The 15,503-nt window shown below is 48.3% G+C and overlaps 1 protein-coding gene across 12 annotated transcripts in view; it reads right to left on the reverse strand.

Moving 5' to 3' along the window:
• The window catches only part of LOC139752738 (epidermal growth factor receptor kinase substrate 8-like), a 202,179-nt gene that overhangs the window by 124,053 nt on the left and 62,623 nt on the right, over positions 1 to 15,503 (reverse strand). For all 12 annotated transcript variants that reach the window (XM_071668598.1, XM_071668593.1, XM_071668591.1 and 9 more), the window contains one exon: positions 915 to 999. In XM_071668598.1, the coding sequence (XP_071524699.1) occupies positions 915 to 979 (65 nt within the window). In that variant the 5' untranslated portion in view covers positions 980 to 999. The remainder of the gene's footprint in view (positions 1 to 914; positions 1,000 to 15,503) is intronic.

A 15,503-nucleotide genomic window follows, 5' to 3' on the forward strand; every position in this document is an offset into this window, starting at 1 on the left:
CCTTCTTCCTAATACTCAGAACTTCTGGAGAAGTTCTTTGTTGCTTTTATATGAATTCCCTAGTCCTCACCACCTTGACAACACTGCCTCCATGGCTGTGTTCCATATGCCGCCATCGTACGATATCTCAAAGGTAAACTGTCTCTCTACCTTAGTATATCTCAACCCATCACAGAATTCTGTGTCCTGACGTACATATAATCATCTGTGACACCTATATTAGTTTTCTACGACCGGCTCTCCAGACATCTGAAAACGAAGAAGAATCTTGAAACTGTTACTGGTCTGGGAACCAAATGTACCACATTCCCGACAAATGCAACATTTCATTCTTCCTTAATTTGTTGCCAAATCCTTTTCCACGCTCATGATTTGGCACACCTCAGTTTTACACAAGTATACTGCCCAAATGGGGGAGTCTCTGTGAGTTCAAAGTCACGCTCCCCAGATCACGAGCACTTACCTTCCTGACTGATGCTGGTTGAACTCACATCCCTCCACAAACCCTTCGCAAAAATTACGATGAAAGGGTAGACGCCTAAATGAGGTGGGTGGGTCCCTCAAAAAACAACTGTGGAAGCAAGGAGCGATGGCGTTGTACCTGATACACCTACCTCAAGATATATAACACTGAATGGCTTGACTGTCAGCTCAGAACGTCGACCGTGTATGAAGACTGAGTGACAATAGAGGTAAAGAGAAGGAGAGATGTAGAATGGCAGAAAGAGGGTCAAGGAGACAGAGTGATAAAGTATGATGGACGATAAAAGAAAAAAAAAGAACGAGGCTGCGAATAAGGACAAAGGAAAAAAAAAAGTGTATGCACAGAAAGAAACGTGAAGAAAACGCGAATGATAAGGGAGAGGGAGCGGGTTATCATAATAACGTGAAGGAGAGGGTATATAATAAGTCACCTGGACGTGCGGGAGACGTCGTCCCAGTGGTCGTCACGGTAGTAAACGTTCCCCACGCCGTTCATGACGCTCCCGTCCTCACACCCTGCAACAAAAACACAACACCTTAATCATAGGTCCTCACGTTCTCACTCAGTGCTGCTACTACACCACATCTCACGTTCTCACTGCTGCTACTACACCACATCTCACGTTCTCACTGCTGCTACTACACCACATCTCACGTTCTCACTGCTGCTACTACACCACATCTCACGTTCTCACTGCTGCTACTACACTACATCTCACGTCACTCAGCGTTGCTACTACACCACATCTCACGTTCTCACTGCTGCTACAACACCACATCTCACGTTCTCACTGCTGCTACTACACCACATCTCACGTTCTCACTGCTGCTACTACACCACATCTCACGTTCTCACTGCTGCTACTACACCACATCTCACGTTCTCACTGCTGCTACTACACCACATCTCACGTTCTCACTGCTGCTACTACACTACATCTCACGTCACTCAGCGTTGCTACTACACCACATCTCACGTTCTCACTGCTGCTACTACACCACATCTCACGTTCTCACTGCTGCTACTACACTACATCTCACGTCACTCAGCGTTGCTACTACACCACATCTCACGTTCTCACTGCTGCTACAACACCACATCTCACGTTCTCACTGCTGCTACTACACCACATCTCACGTTCTCACTGCTGCTACTACACCACATCTCACGTTCTCACTGCTGCTACTACACCACATCTCACGTTCTCACTGCTGCTACTACACCACATCTCACGTTCTCACTGCTGCTACTACACCACATCTCACGTTCTCACTGCTGCTACTACACCACATCTCACGTTCTCACTGCTGCTACTACACTACATCTCACGTCACTCAGCGTTGCTACTACACCACATCTCACGTTCTCACTGCTGCTACTACACCACATCTCACGTTCTCACTCAGCGTTGCTACCACACCACATCTCACGTTCTCACTGCTGCTACTACACCACCTCACGTTCTCACTGCTGCTACTACACCACATCTCACGTTCTCACTGCTGCTACTACACCACATCTCACGTTCTCACTGCTGCTGCTACACCACATCTCACACTTTCACGGCTGCCACTACACCACATCTCACGTTCTCACTGCTGCTCCTACACCACATCTCACGCTTTCACTGCTGCTACAGAACCACACTTCACAGCTGTTACTCTACTACATCGAGAGCAATATAATGACATGGATTCTGATATGAGGTAAATCGGGCTAAAACAAATACGATTTCACAGCATCATAATTAACCAGTCAGAGTCTTTCAGATAATTAAATACCAAATACATAGGATTTTATGAGCACTAACAAGATGTATCTATAGTCTAACATCCCATATGGAATTGTAATATCTACTTCAAGCTTACAGATAAAACTCAGGAGTTTTACATATGATAATAGTACAATTTCACCAGCATATACAAATCCCAGTCTCGAGTTAGAAATTGGACGGACAGTATTGTTTCTAGATTTTGCAAAAGCATTCGACAATGTAAACTGTGGGTTATATCACTAAAGACAACACCCACGGACTTGCTGATAAACCACACCCCCCAAGTAAAACGTCCCTTGCCATGTTAAATATCACTAAAGACAACACCCACGGACTTGCTGATAAACACCCTCCCAAGTAAACGTCCCTTGCCATGTCAAATATTTGGATAAACAGATCATGCGTCACATTCCTGTCGTGACTGCTCCCCACTCCCTGCCATGACTCGGCCAACACTCCACACACACAATAGGCATTATATAATTACGTGATGGACACTTCACCACTTTGGTCTATGAATAGCCAACATTATCAGGGTTGATGAAGTGACACTCCCCCACCAGAACCAGCAGCACCAACTAATCAAATCCCTCACACGAAATTACCCTAATACTCCCTAATCCCATTTCCAAGCCGGCCACATTCCAGCTAACCCTCTCCCCACATGGTACAGTCACTTCTACACGTCGCAAGATACCTTCCAAGGGAACCCCATTGGGAATACGTCTCATGCCCGTACAGACGAAGAAAAAAGATACAGACACCTATACAAGAAATTCAAGGCAATGAGATGATATACACAGGAATACGGTAGATGGGGCGTCAATAAATTAACGGTTAGAATAAGATGTGCGTCTAAGACGAAGACAGACGAGAGACACCAGCAGATGAGGGTCAAATGAGGGTCGACTTGAGTACAAGACCAAGAGATGGAAGATCAATATTGCGCAGACGCTGTCGAGTGTTGTGGATAAAGACGAAACACCTGCACAGGAAACGGATAAGGTAAGAAAGAGGATCGAAATATGAAGACCCAGTACAGTGAGGATAAATAGTCACACTGTGCAAAGGAGTACAAGTCTATACACCAGCATTGAGAGGGGAAAAAATGCGAATATAAAGAGAACCATGACAAACAAAGCATATTAACCACATGGCTCGACCCCATGGTATGAGAGGGTTGTTACAAACATTAATGATTCATCTGCTAGCATCATGAGGCAGGCAGGAAGAACAGCGAGAAAGAAGGACCACTCGGCTCAGGCAAAGGGGATGAACGTGACCCAGCATTTCCTGCAAAAGTCTCAGGTATGAACACATTGACTTAACAGACCTGTACCATGTGCGCATGTAACGAACCACAGGTGCCAGAAGACTTCATAGTGCAGGAGAGAGTGATGTAGTGTTTATGACCAGATTACAAGAGAAAGTTCTTGGCAAGAGCCCATGCGGATGACCTTCTCATGATGGCGCAGCACAAGACACCGTCACTGCCGGCTGCTCAGGATCCCATGTTACATAAGAAGGTAAGAATCTCAGGAGTGACAGTTGAATGTCACGATGTATGCAGATGGATCTCCTCAAGAGGTCTTAGCTGGACCAAGTGATCGGTATCTGTCCACTGGCCATTCACGGGTCGGTTGTTGTGATGTTTCCTCCCCCTAGAATCGCTGAGCTTTGGAGCTTTTGATCTTTTCATCTGTGTATATTATCTTTCTTTATTCTTCAGCTCAAATTCTTTTTACGATTTTCTCTTCGGACTGGCGTTGCTAAGGGCTTGCGCCCGTGACTCAAGCCCGAGACATGGAAGAGAGTGTTATATTTTTTTTTTGTTCATCTCGTCCATCAGAACCAGAGGCATTTATGATGACAGAGAACCTTCAGAAACCCACCGTCTGTACGAAGTCACCCACCATCGCCCGGTGGTTCCTTACACGCTACATCCTTGTCCTCATTACTCCTTACCTTGGGGCTGGGGACGCATGACCAACCATCATAAGGTTGGATGCATCTTATGAATTTCGTCATATATATGTAGGTTACGAGCACTCACACGTCCCCGACCTACGGTAAGACTGGGTATCCGTGCATCTGTTAACCACAAAGACTCGCGGTGGCCCCTCAGAGCCAGCGATACCAGCCGGTGATAACGTACAAGGCACCTGGTGATACGTATAGCACGGACCCCAAAATGAGGAATCGCGAGCTCCAGCCGCGCGGTAAAGTGCGGGAATCAATGAACGACCTTGGGCGGAGCGCAGCTCCTCCTGATGTAGTTCTCACGCCATAACCGCCACTGTGCCGAAGCTTCCCAGCCACCATCGAAGCCTCGCCTCTTGGCGCTGGCCACACCACCTGCATACTCATCCCTTAACCCCTCGAACACAACAGTACGAGCCTTGAGTATACTGGCCCGGTCTTTGACCTGACCCTTACGAGTTACGTAAAAAGCCCGGCCTTTGACCGAACCTTTACGAGTTACGTAAAAGGCCCGGCCTTTGACAGAACCCTTACGAGTTACGTAAAAGGCCTGGCCTTTGACCGAACCCTTACGAGTTACGTAAAAGGCCTGGCCTTTGACCGAACCCTTACGAGTTACGTCAAAGGCCTGGCCTTTGACCGAACCCTTACGAGTTACGTAAAAGGCCTGGCTAACCTTTGGTCGTACCGTCGTCCCCAAAAGGTTGATTGCTGCACGGCAGCATTACCATCCCCGTGGCAGGTGCCGCTGTTAGTTATCGAAACACAACAAACGTTACACGCACAACGGGAAATGACAAATACTTTACCCTTGCAACACCGTCAATTTCTAATCTTACCTTCTGATGTTAACGGGGTCGGACCGCCAGACTAATGATGTAATACACATTTTCCCTGACTCAGTGTACACACAGTAGTAGTCAGCCAGCCTGGAGCAGCGAACAACGGACCACGCCCACGTCTGTAGCTCCAAATACCGAGTCCCCCATCATCCAACTATCACCAAGTCATAATCAAACACCGCTGGCATTATACAACCGTGCCACGGGGCAATGATCCTCAACATACCGAGTCCGTCATTATAGAGCCGTACCACAGAGCCATCATCATGGAGCAACAGCGTCAGTTGTCTCCTTGCAGACCAACACACTCCACTAGATGCAGTCAGTCTCTCCTCCCTCCAACGTACCATACAGCTCTGTCTACCGTACCGGTATATGCAAAAACTGGTACAGACAAGTAATTTTAAACTCCCTCATTCAAACCACACACACACACACACACACACACACAGATCAGTGATGGGCTGCCTGAGGCCAAAAACCTGGCCCGCTCCGGAGACGGGCCATGCCTACTACAGGTGTAGGACGACGCCTTCCCTCATCTCTATCGAGACGCAGACGCCCAACCCACGTCAGGATACCCTGAACCCAATGCCAGTAAGTGGGTAGGAGGAAGGAATGGCGATCTCAGGAACCAAGAGAAGACCCTCGACGACATATTCTCGTAAAAAAAAAAAAAAAAAATCGATTTTAATCTGGGAACAGTTTCTGGACGAGATTCACCTCTACTTCGATATAACCAAGTCCACACATCCTTCGATATAACCAAGTCCACACATCCTTCGATATAACCAAGTGGACGAGATTCACCTCTACTTCGATATAACCAAGTCCACACATCCTTCGATATTACCAAGTTCACACATACTTCGATATAACCAAGTCCACGCATCCTTCGATATAACCAAGTCCACATATCCTTCGATATAACCAAGTCCACACATCCTTCGATATAACCAAGTCCACACATCCTTCGATATAACCAAGTCCACACATCCTTCGATATAACCAAGTCCACACATCCTTCGATATAGCCAAGTCCACACATCCTTCGATATAACCAAGTCCACACATCCTTCGATATAACCAAGTCCACACATCCTCCCGAGGAATGTGAATCATTTATAAGAACAGAGTCCAGACAACAGAGTAAAAGAGTGCTTCCAAAGATGCCTCGTTTTCCCGCCAGGGTAGCATGGTTAATGGGTGTGAAATAAGAACAGGAGGAAATCAGGTCCGGCAAATACAAAAACAAAACAAAAAAAAAATACATCAGCATTTAAGTTTCATGGTTAATGGTGAAACTTTCTTTGTTTTGACGTAAGTGAGAGCTCCAGGTTCAACCTTTTCAGAAAGGGCAATCATAACTCGGCCAGAAACCCAAACTAGACTCATTAAGTCTTTCTAGATTCTGGGACACAACGGCACACACTTTAAACAATATCTGATATAGCTTTTTTCCCCCCGTGATGACCAAAGGTTAGGTTCGCAAGTTACAAAGTCCGACTCCCAAACGACCAGACGGACGGACGGACTACGACGGGCAAAGCGATCCCATCCCCCTCGTGTCTGTCATAATACCGTGCGACGCGAGAACGTGAGTCACATGATCCTCCACATTAGGTTCATCTCCAAAGCCATTTCCAAAAGAGTTGAGCACGACGGTGCAATCCTTGAGCACGACGGTACGATCCTCGCGCACGTCTACGGTGTGACCCTTGGGTAGGATGGCGTGACTTTTGACCTGACGAGACCATCGTGCCCAGAGGTCGTCTCGTCGTGCCACAGGGGTTTATGGTCACTGCCCCTACCTCAGAATATCCTTGAGTTCCCCTCACCACCAACTGCACAGACGAACAAGAACAAACCTTAACCTCAATATATCATCAATGGCCACCAGTAAAGAGGCCAGGAGACAGGTATCGCGACTTTATCTTAACTCAAGCGCTGGGCAGATAAGAACCACCTCATTCAACCTCTCCCCACACCCTCCAGCCATGAAGCAAGGTAGTGTTTGATCGTGACCGCAACTGCTGCACTAGGTATGTAGTTTCAACAAGTTCCTTGATTAGTAAACTTATTATCTACAACCTGCCAGGCTGTACGAGCACAGGTCCCATCCCGGGTGTGGCCAGGCAAGGCCTCAGGCAGGCGCTGCCCGGCCACCAACAGCAGGGAGGCACTACACCACCAGCTCACTCACATTCCCTTCGGTTCGTTAAAGCCAACACGAGAACACTGTCCCCCAGTGACCACAAAAAAGAACTGGGGTTATGAGGTAAGCGAAAACACTGCCGAAAAAAAATCCCTAATCTCACAATCAGTGGGAGTGCAGCACTGCCATGGAGAGTCGTGTAACTAACCAAAACACACACACACACACACACACACACACACACACACACACACTCCACGACTGTGACATCTGCTGTGGAGGTCCAACTGAGCACGGGTCAAAGCCCTGGCTCGTACTGATGGTATATGGAATCTTCGTCAACGTGAATACTCCCATACTATTATGTTGGTGTGACAGTGTCACATCGATGTTAAGCCCTTGAACTTGCTCAAGTGACCTTGAGCACGACGGTACAATGCTTTGGGTATGATTAGCCTTGACTTTGACCACATCCTTATACATCGTGCTCAAGAGGGGGCTTTGGGCAGATCCCCGAACCCAAGCATCTGTTTTCAGCGCCTTCTGTTCTCCCTCTACACCATTAACATTACCCATCCTCTAAAGAACTCTTGGATCTCCTCTCGCGTGTTGGACCATACCTCTTCCATCTCCTCAAGCAACATCAGCACCATGATCACAGTCTATCCTTTACCTCCACGTCTCATCAGTCATCCCGGAGGGCTACCGGCATCATGATTCACGGAACGAGTCGATGTTTCCTAGTTGCTCCAGCTCACCCACGAGTTGCCACGTCACAGACGCACAGCTGCCGTCCAATCAGATTTCCGCTGATCGTGTGGTCTGTGGAGGATACTGCTTGCGCGGTCATCTCACCCCGCGGTGCACGACTATCACGGTACTTATCATTCAACTACTTCGTGCTGGTGTTCTCGGATTCCACCTGCTGCAGATCATACTTCGAGTGGAGAGTCACCTTCAGTGAGGCTGTGTCATCGTCGGTTGACGAAACAAGAGAGCCTGAGGCGACAGATTTCTGCCATCCACCTCAGCAGCACCTGAGGTTTCCTCCCTTAATCATGGCCTGTACCACCATCACACAGCCAACATACGTACCTCACCTCAGGACATGACAACAGACCATGGTCTGGAACAAGACCACCTGCACTGTACATCAACTACCCGTTGGAAGCCCAGCCCAGCTCCTGCCCTCATTCTCGGGCTCCATGCTACATAACCTGCTGCAAACTAAGTTCAACATTACAGTAAAGTCCGGGAAATACGCTGACAATTTCACGATAGCGTAAGGCAAAAAACTCGGGTGATATTTCGCAAGCTGCTATCTTACAATCACCTGGAGTCCGAAATCCGCGAGGAATCCTCCACAAACCTACAAGCAAAGAATCAGGTTATGTGCTTGTAGACGTGCACAGGCATCTTCCACACGACCTCACTGCGAGCCAATAATCCGCTTACGTGCCTGAAGACTCAGGGCATCCTCCTCAACTTTGGTTGTTCAGAATCAGCAAAGCTGTGGAGACAGCAAGTCCTCCACCACACGTGCAGCACAACCATGCTTACTACATCAGTGAGACACTCCAACGTTTACTGCCTTTGTAATCGACCTCCTGGCGATGCTCACAACAGCACTGAGCCAGGGATAATCCAACGCTGTAAATGAACGCAAATTGAAAGCCATGCAACTTGTCCCTCAGCTGCCCAAGAGGGTGATGAGTTAGTCCAGAATTTAACAAAGAATAACTCTGCTCAGTGTAAATAAATGACTGACGTTAGTTAACTTGGTCAGAATGTTCAGAGAGCGGAGCCATGGCAGGATGTGCAGTCATCCTGACAAAGTACAAGGTCGTCACTGAAGAGCGACTCACCTGTGGCTGCCAGACACCTGGAACAGCATCCTTTATTACCGACACACATGCGATTCAACCCATACCAGACCACATGCATTTTAAGTTCGAGTACCCGTGCGTGACGCCCCAGCTTACCGAGACGATCTCTCTGTTTCACGTGCCCTCCCCGCTCGTGCCCTGATTAGCCCGTGAACCTCTTCAACCACCTGACCCAATCCCCTGCTCGTCCAGCCACTCCCTCCTCTGGCCAGCCAGTACAAGTATCAAAAGACTAAGGCGATGCCGTTCCCTCGCTCCTAACATCATGACATCGATCAGTCACCAGCACGAGACCGGCTCCACTTTTAAGACTTCAAGGAAACCTTTCAACGGTTGACAAACTCGCAAACACATTTTGTGCAAGGCCACGCCAGCCAAACCCATCAGAGCAAAATCCCACCGTGAAACACTTTCTTGTCTTCACTTTAATGTCACTCTTTGCCTCAAGCCTGACCTACAATTCGGTATCAGTGGGTTCACGATTATGACATCAAGGATCTGATCTTCAGTAATCCCCTTGATCAAACATTCATTTGGCTCGATTTGACCGGAGGGATCCGACCGGTTCTTCACAGCGGAGTCTTAAAAAAACATATATCAACAGACCACCACAGGTTTCCAGGTCGGCTCTCTCTCTCTCTCTCTCTCTCTCTCTCTCTCTCTCTCTCTCTCTCTCTCTATCTATCTCTCTCTCTCTCTCCCCCCCCCCTATATAAACACGAGAACGCACACAAGACTGCGCCCACAAGCAGTCAAAACAAATACAAACAAAAATCTGCTCAAACATTTGCAGCTCCACCATGATATCAAAAAAGTCTTAAACGTCTGAACGGAATACTTTGATAACTTCAAAATTCCAAGAGGAAGAACGGCCAACTAACAGAGCAAGCGTCACACCTCAGAGGAAGCACAGGTGTGAGCAGCACAGAACAACAATGCAAGCAGAAAATGTTCCGGAGAGACGACTGAGAAAGCCGGCTGATGGTAACTGGAGCACAGACACACACACACACACCCCAGTGACACCACGCCGGAGGACTCGCTCAACCCACCCGCTACCATTGTCAGCAGACGGTATCTCCAGGCTAGCACGTGCACACACACACACACACACACACACACAGAGGCATGCACGAATGCACGCTCATCACTGGAAAGCACGTGGTAAGAAGCGTACGACGGAGGTGCTGTGAGGGGAAATCGAACAACTTGTTCTCAGAAATTCTTCGACGTGTTAATGACGTGTGTGCATGTAGCGCATCCACAGCTTGCCTTCAATCCCCACACCATACTATCCAGCCCGTACATGACCACCACCAACCCAAGTACCCACCTCCCTCCCTCCTCTACCACCACAATCACACTCACACACACCTCCTCTCGCCACCATCAAGTACTGGAATATACAGAAAAATTCTGCTCTCCTCAACTGAGAAATCAAACCGCTGTAGAGTGTAGTGCATTGGGAGTGGAATGAGCTACGAAGAGCGGATGGAAGCCCTCGGTCACAGCCCATTTCTGAAGGAAGTAAAAGGCAAAGACGTGATAACCAAACAGAAATTCTTCAAAGGCAATGAAAAGGGTAAGACAATTCTCGGAGCATGAGAGGGTTCGGCAAATTAAGAGAAGTCTATCAAGGAATATACGAAAGCATTTCTGGACACTTGGGAAAAAAATACGCGAAACACACACACACACACATATATATATATATATATATATATATATATATATATATATATATATATATATATATATATAGAGAGAGAGATAGATAGATAGATAGAGAGAGAGAGATAGATGTAAAAACTCTCGTTTTAAGTAAAATTATGTGATTAAAAGTAAATAGGTAAATATCTCGCCAACTGAATCCCTCCCAACCCCTGACTTTTGCGCCTTCCAGCCTCCCTCCCTCATATCTTGCCCACCAGCATTCCTGTTTTTTTGTTTTCTTCTCGGCACAATTTTTCATAAGTGAGCATCAAGAAACGTGACCATGTTGACCAGTAGGCGTGGCACACCTCATGCCACGCTACACACCACACCACCGGCCTGAGCTGAGACCACACTATGCTGGAATCTCAGGGCGCCAGCACCAACCACAACCACCCATTACCCTTCTCAGCAACATAACGAAACATGCTACCCATCCTTACGTCTCTCTATATGCCAAACAACACCTCTTGCATCACGCTCGCTAAATACTGCCATCAACACCAAGCTCTCCACCATCATCGTTAATGTACTTCAACATCCTCCTTTTATCACGTCCTCTTCCACTAACACTATTGCCGCCACCATCCGCCATCACTGATCCCGAATCACACTGTGCCCAAATACCACAATCATCACCACATCCACTACCTCTACTATCCTCAGCATTTCCACCCTTACTCTCCACTACCTACCCCCCCAGTATCCACAATACCAACCACCACCATCGACATCAGCAATCACCACAATTCACCAACCACCATCATCACGACCCCACCATCGTCACCTCCACCAATAACCAACGCCATCACCAAGGGCATTCGTCACATAGAAGTTCATCTCTACGAGCTACACCTTAGCTGCCATTGCCAGTCTCGTGAACCCTGGCCATTCCCGACCCTCGAAGCAACACACCGCATCCGTCACCACAAATCCTACCACTAAAATATCCTTTAGTCGTTCGGAAATTCCGACATTCTCTGGGTAATGTCCGTGTCTTATGTAGGCGGGAAGCCTGCGAGAGACGCCATGTGAGTGACGCACACGTCCCACTAAAGCCTTACCTCCTCACCCGCCCCGCGACACCAGGCTGGGCCGCGCACCCTGCCAACCTGCTCACACCAGCATACCGTCGCCGTGTTCTACACCTTCATCACTTTAATCCTGTACGTCAATACGAATGACCGCTGGTCCCAGCAACGTTAAAGCGTCATGCTACGGTATTAAAGTTCCCAAGACAGAATCAATCATTGAACCAGAGATAAGAGGGTGATAAAGGCCGGGACCCAGCGTCTTTGTTTAGCAGCTGCTCGGGTGTAGCGCCCACAGCCACCCGACGTGAACGTTACCTCCGCCCGACTGATCACCGTTGCTCATGGTACCCACGACGGAGATCCTGGTCATTACCGTTGCTCATGGTACCCACGACGGAGATCCTGGTCATTACCGTTGCTCATGGTACCCACGACGGAGATCCTGGTCATTACCGTTGCTCATGGTACCCACGATGGAGATCCTGGTCATTACCGTCGCTCATGGTACCCACGACGGAGATCTTGGTCATTACCGTCGCTCATGGTACCCACGACGGAGATCCTGGTCATTACCGTTGCTCATGGAACCCATGACGGAGATGCTGGTCATCGCCGTCGCTCACCTCAATGTCAACAATGTATGATCGTAAGTAATGATACTCCCAAAACAGGTCTCGAGAGCTAAGCCAGGTTTAGAGCGATAGGGGCCTCCTCCACGACCCACCGCCGCCCTTCCACCTACACCTACATCCGACACACCCACTACTGCACCTACTACTCAACACCACCCACAACACCTACCTGCTGCACCACAACACTCGCCACACCCACCTGCTGCACCACAACACTCGCCACACCAGTACTAGCAAGAACAATGGCGTCGTATTGAATGAGATGATCTCCAACCCCTCGCCAGCAACGGGGCGGGTGAAGGTCATCGTATGAGCATATGACTGCCTCGGACTAGAACACGACTATGGAACATAACTACTTTCACTTCCGCACCTGAGCACAAAACGTGAAATATAGAGCGGCACGCCACTAAGTACGATCTCAGGTCCAGGGCAGCATCCCCTTCCTCGACGTCCACGACTCCAATAAACACAGTGAAATAAACACAATTTCCTAACGGGAATCTTACAGAGGAACGCGCGTACCCACACGCGCAAAATCACACCACCTGGATGCTCTATGCATCAGGCTACTCTCACGACCATATACGAACCAAAGCCTAAAAATATGAAAATATTTACGCAAAGCGCGCACTGCCCTCGTTCAAAAGAAGATCCTTTATGGTTTACAACATGGCTAAAACAGCCATCAGCCTCCCCACACGACCAGGTACCTCTGTGGTTAACGAAATCCTAAGCCTCTTAAGACAAACTATGTTGGTATATCTCAAGACAAACTTGGAATGTGGCCCTTGGCTCCTGTGGACTTTAGACATCTCCAGCCGCTTGAGTCGTCCAGCCGCCAATACAAAGCAGCCTAAGCCAAGTACTCTATAGCAAGCTAAATGTCGCCGCTGCCGAGATGGTTTACACTTCCCTCCCGTTACAACACTCTCGTCGTCAACACTGTGTTCCGGAGGTACAGGCCGCAGCAATCCGTCTTCATCTCCCCCCCTTCAGTAAGACCAACCTCTGACACCTGCATAATGCCCTCAGCTCAAAACACCGCAGCATACCACACACACACACACATCTCAAATCACAATGTCTGTAGTCCCCAAGATGAATCGAATGCCAGTACCTGTCACCCTCCCCCCGAAAATATCCATCGTCCCTACCACGGGCTGGTCTCGGCTCTTGTGAGGCTTTCACTGTGTCTAATGCCACCACAAGGTGACTTCAAATGTTTGTCATCCTCGGTCGCTTAGATAAGACCCCAACAGGTTCTCGACGGTGGCCCACAATCGTTATGACCGCCCAGAAAAGTTTTGCAGCCTCCTCAGAAACCAGTATACAAGAGGCACCTGGGAGGAACCTGGTGCAGTTGCTGTATAAGCAATGACAACACTGGGCAAGACACCCGTTGACCTTGAGCCGACCACCTGAGCCATATCAATGGAATTTCAAATGGTTACGTTTATACATGACGCAATTCACGAAAGGGAAACATCCAGCGTAATCTATTCATCAAATATTCATCTTCACAGATCAGATCAAAATTTGCTTCCTGACATCAAGCCAACTACCTCTGCCAACACCTGACCGAGAGATGTAGCAGACTTTGCAGTTTGCGGTAGTGCGTCCGAGTCTAACGTGGATCATCCACCTGTCTTGTGGAATCTCCAAGGTTCAGCTTCCTAGGTCATGATGTCACGGTCCAGTTGGATCCACTGTTAGTATAAGTACCGTCGTGTGTTAGGTGGGTCTATGGAAGGCGCGTAGCCAAGTGTAGGTCAAGGCAATGGCCCAGGGTATACGTATGTGCCCTTATCAGCAGATGTGTAGACGTGCTGAAGGGGAGGGAGTTGCTACACGTCTGTTTTAAGCAATCATACATATATTTGCACGGTATCTGTGGAAGGGAAAGCCTGCCATCTTCAGTGCAAATTGAGCAAAAAGATCAGACTCTGTCACTTTACGTTCGTATACCATAGAAGAGAAGAAACGTTGCTATATTTGTATTGTGATGAGCAGGGTAAGAGAACTCTCTGATGGGGGAGAGGTGGGGCAATGCGTCGCTGACGGGTGTGAGACGGCGAAGGGGGGGGGACGAGTCACAAGCTTTTCTATCACTAAAGGTCATGTAAGACGTACTGACCAGGAAGAACTCATGTCGAGACACAGAATCGGTGGGAACAGAACATACGTCCGGCGGAAGAAGACAAATGGCAGCTGAGGAAAATGAAAAATGACATTCATTTACTCAGTTACGGCAGGGACGAAACGCTGAGCAGTGGGTGGTGGTGGTGATGGGCCGTGTGAAGCCTCAAGTGTCTAGCATCTCCTGGCCCCGTTACCTGCACAGTAGGTACCGGCTCCACTTCCACATATCACAAACACTATCAAAATCAGGCGACGACCTTGACTAATCTAGACCGACGCGTCCGCGCTCCTACAAGAGAACGTCTGTGAGAGACACACACCAGCGAGACGGTGTGAGGATCTCCAGATATCACCGGACGACAGAGTGCACCACTCCTCAAGTCCTCTAAACGCCAGTGATTTAGCTGGCTTAAATATCTATAATCTTTAAACAAAATCCTGACTGATGTACCCTTGATACAACGGGCAGTAAGCACATTGTTAGATTCAGCAGCAACTAATGACTTATACATATTCTTAAAGCCAAAACAGTTGCCATAAACGTCAAACGATCAAGACGAAGGAAAAAATGTATATATCAGCCATCCCGCCAGCGTCTGGGATGAGGTCCACGTCTGCTGCGCACATCCTATGAATCAAAGTCCGCTAAGTTAACATTGGGGCTCACCTTAAGTAGTACCAGATACGTTCATGCTTTTTATTTACTAAGTGATGCATAATTCTAAACGTGTATAACGTCCCCTACACACCCACATATGGAACAAACATGTCTTGAAATTCCCTCTCCAGAGAGCTCAGCATTAAACACACTATTACTCAAGCCGAGCCTCGGGTGAGCAGTATGCAAGGGCGGCCTCAGAG

This window comes from Panulirus ornatus, chromosome 13, assembly GCF_036320965.1.
Source record: "Panulirus ornatus isolate Po-2019 chromosome 13, ASM3632096v1, whole genome shotgun sequence".
Classification (NCBI taxonomy): Eukaryota; Metazoa; Arthropoda; class Malacostraca; order Decapoda; family Palinuridae; genus Panulirus; species Panulirus ornatus.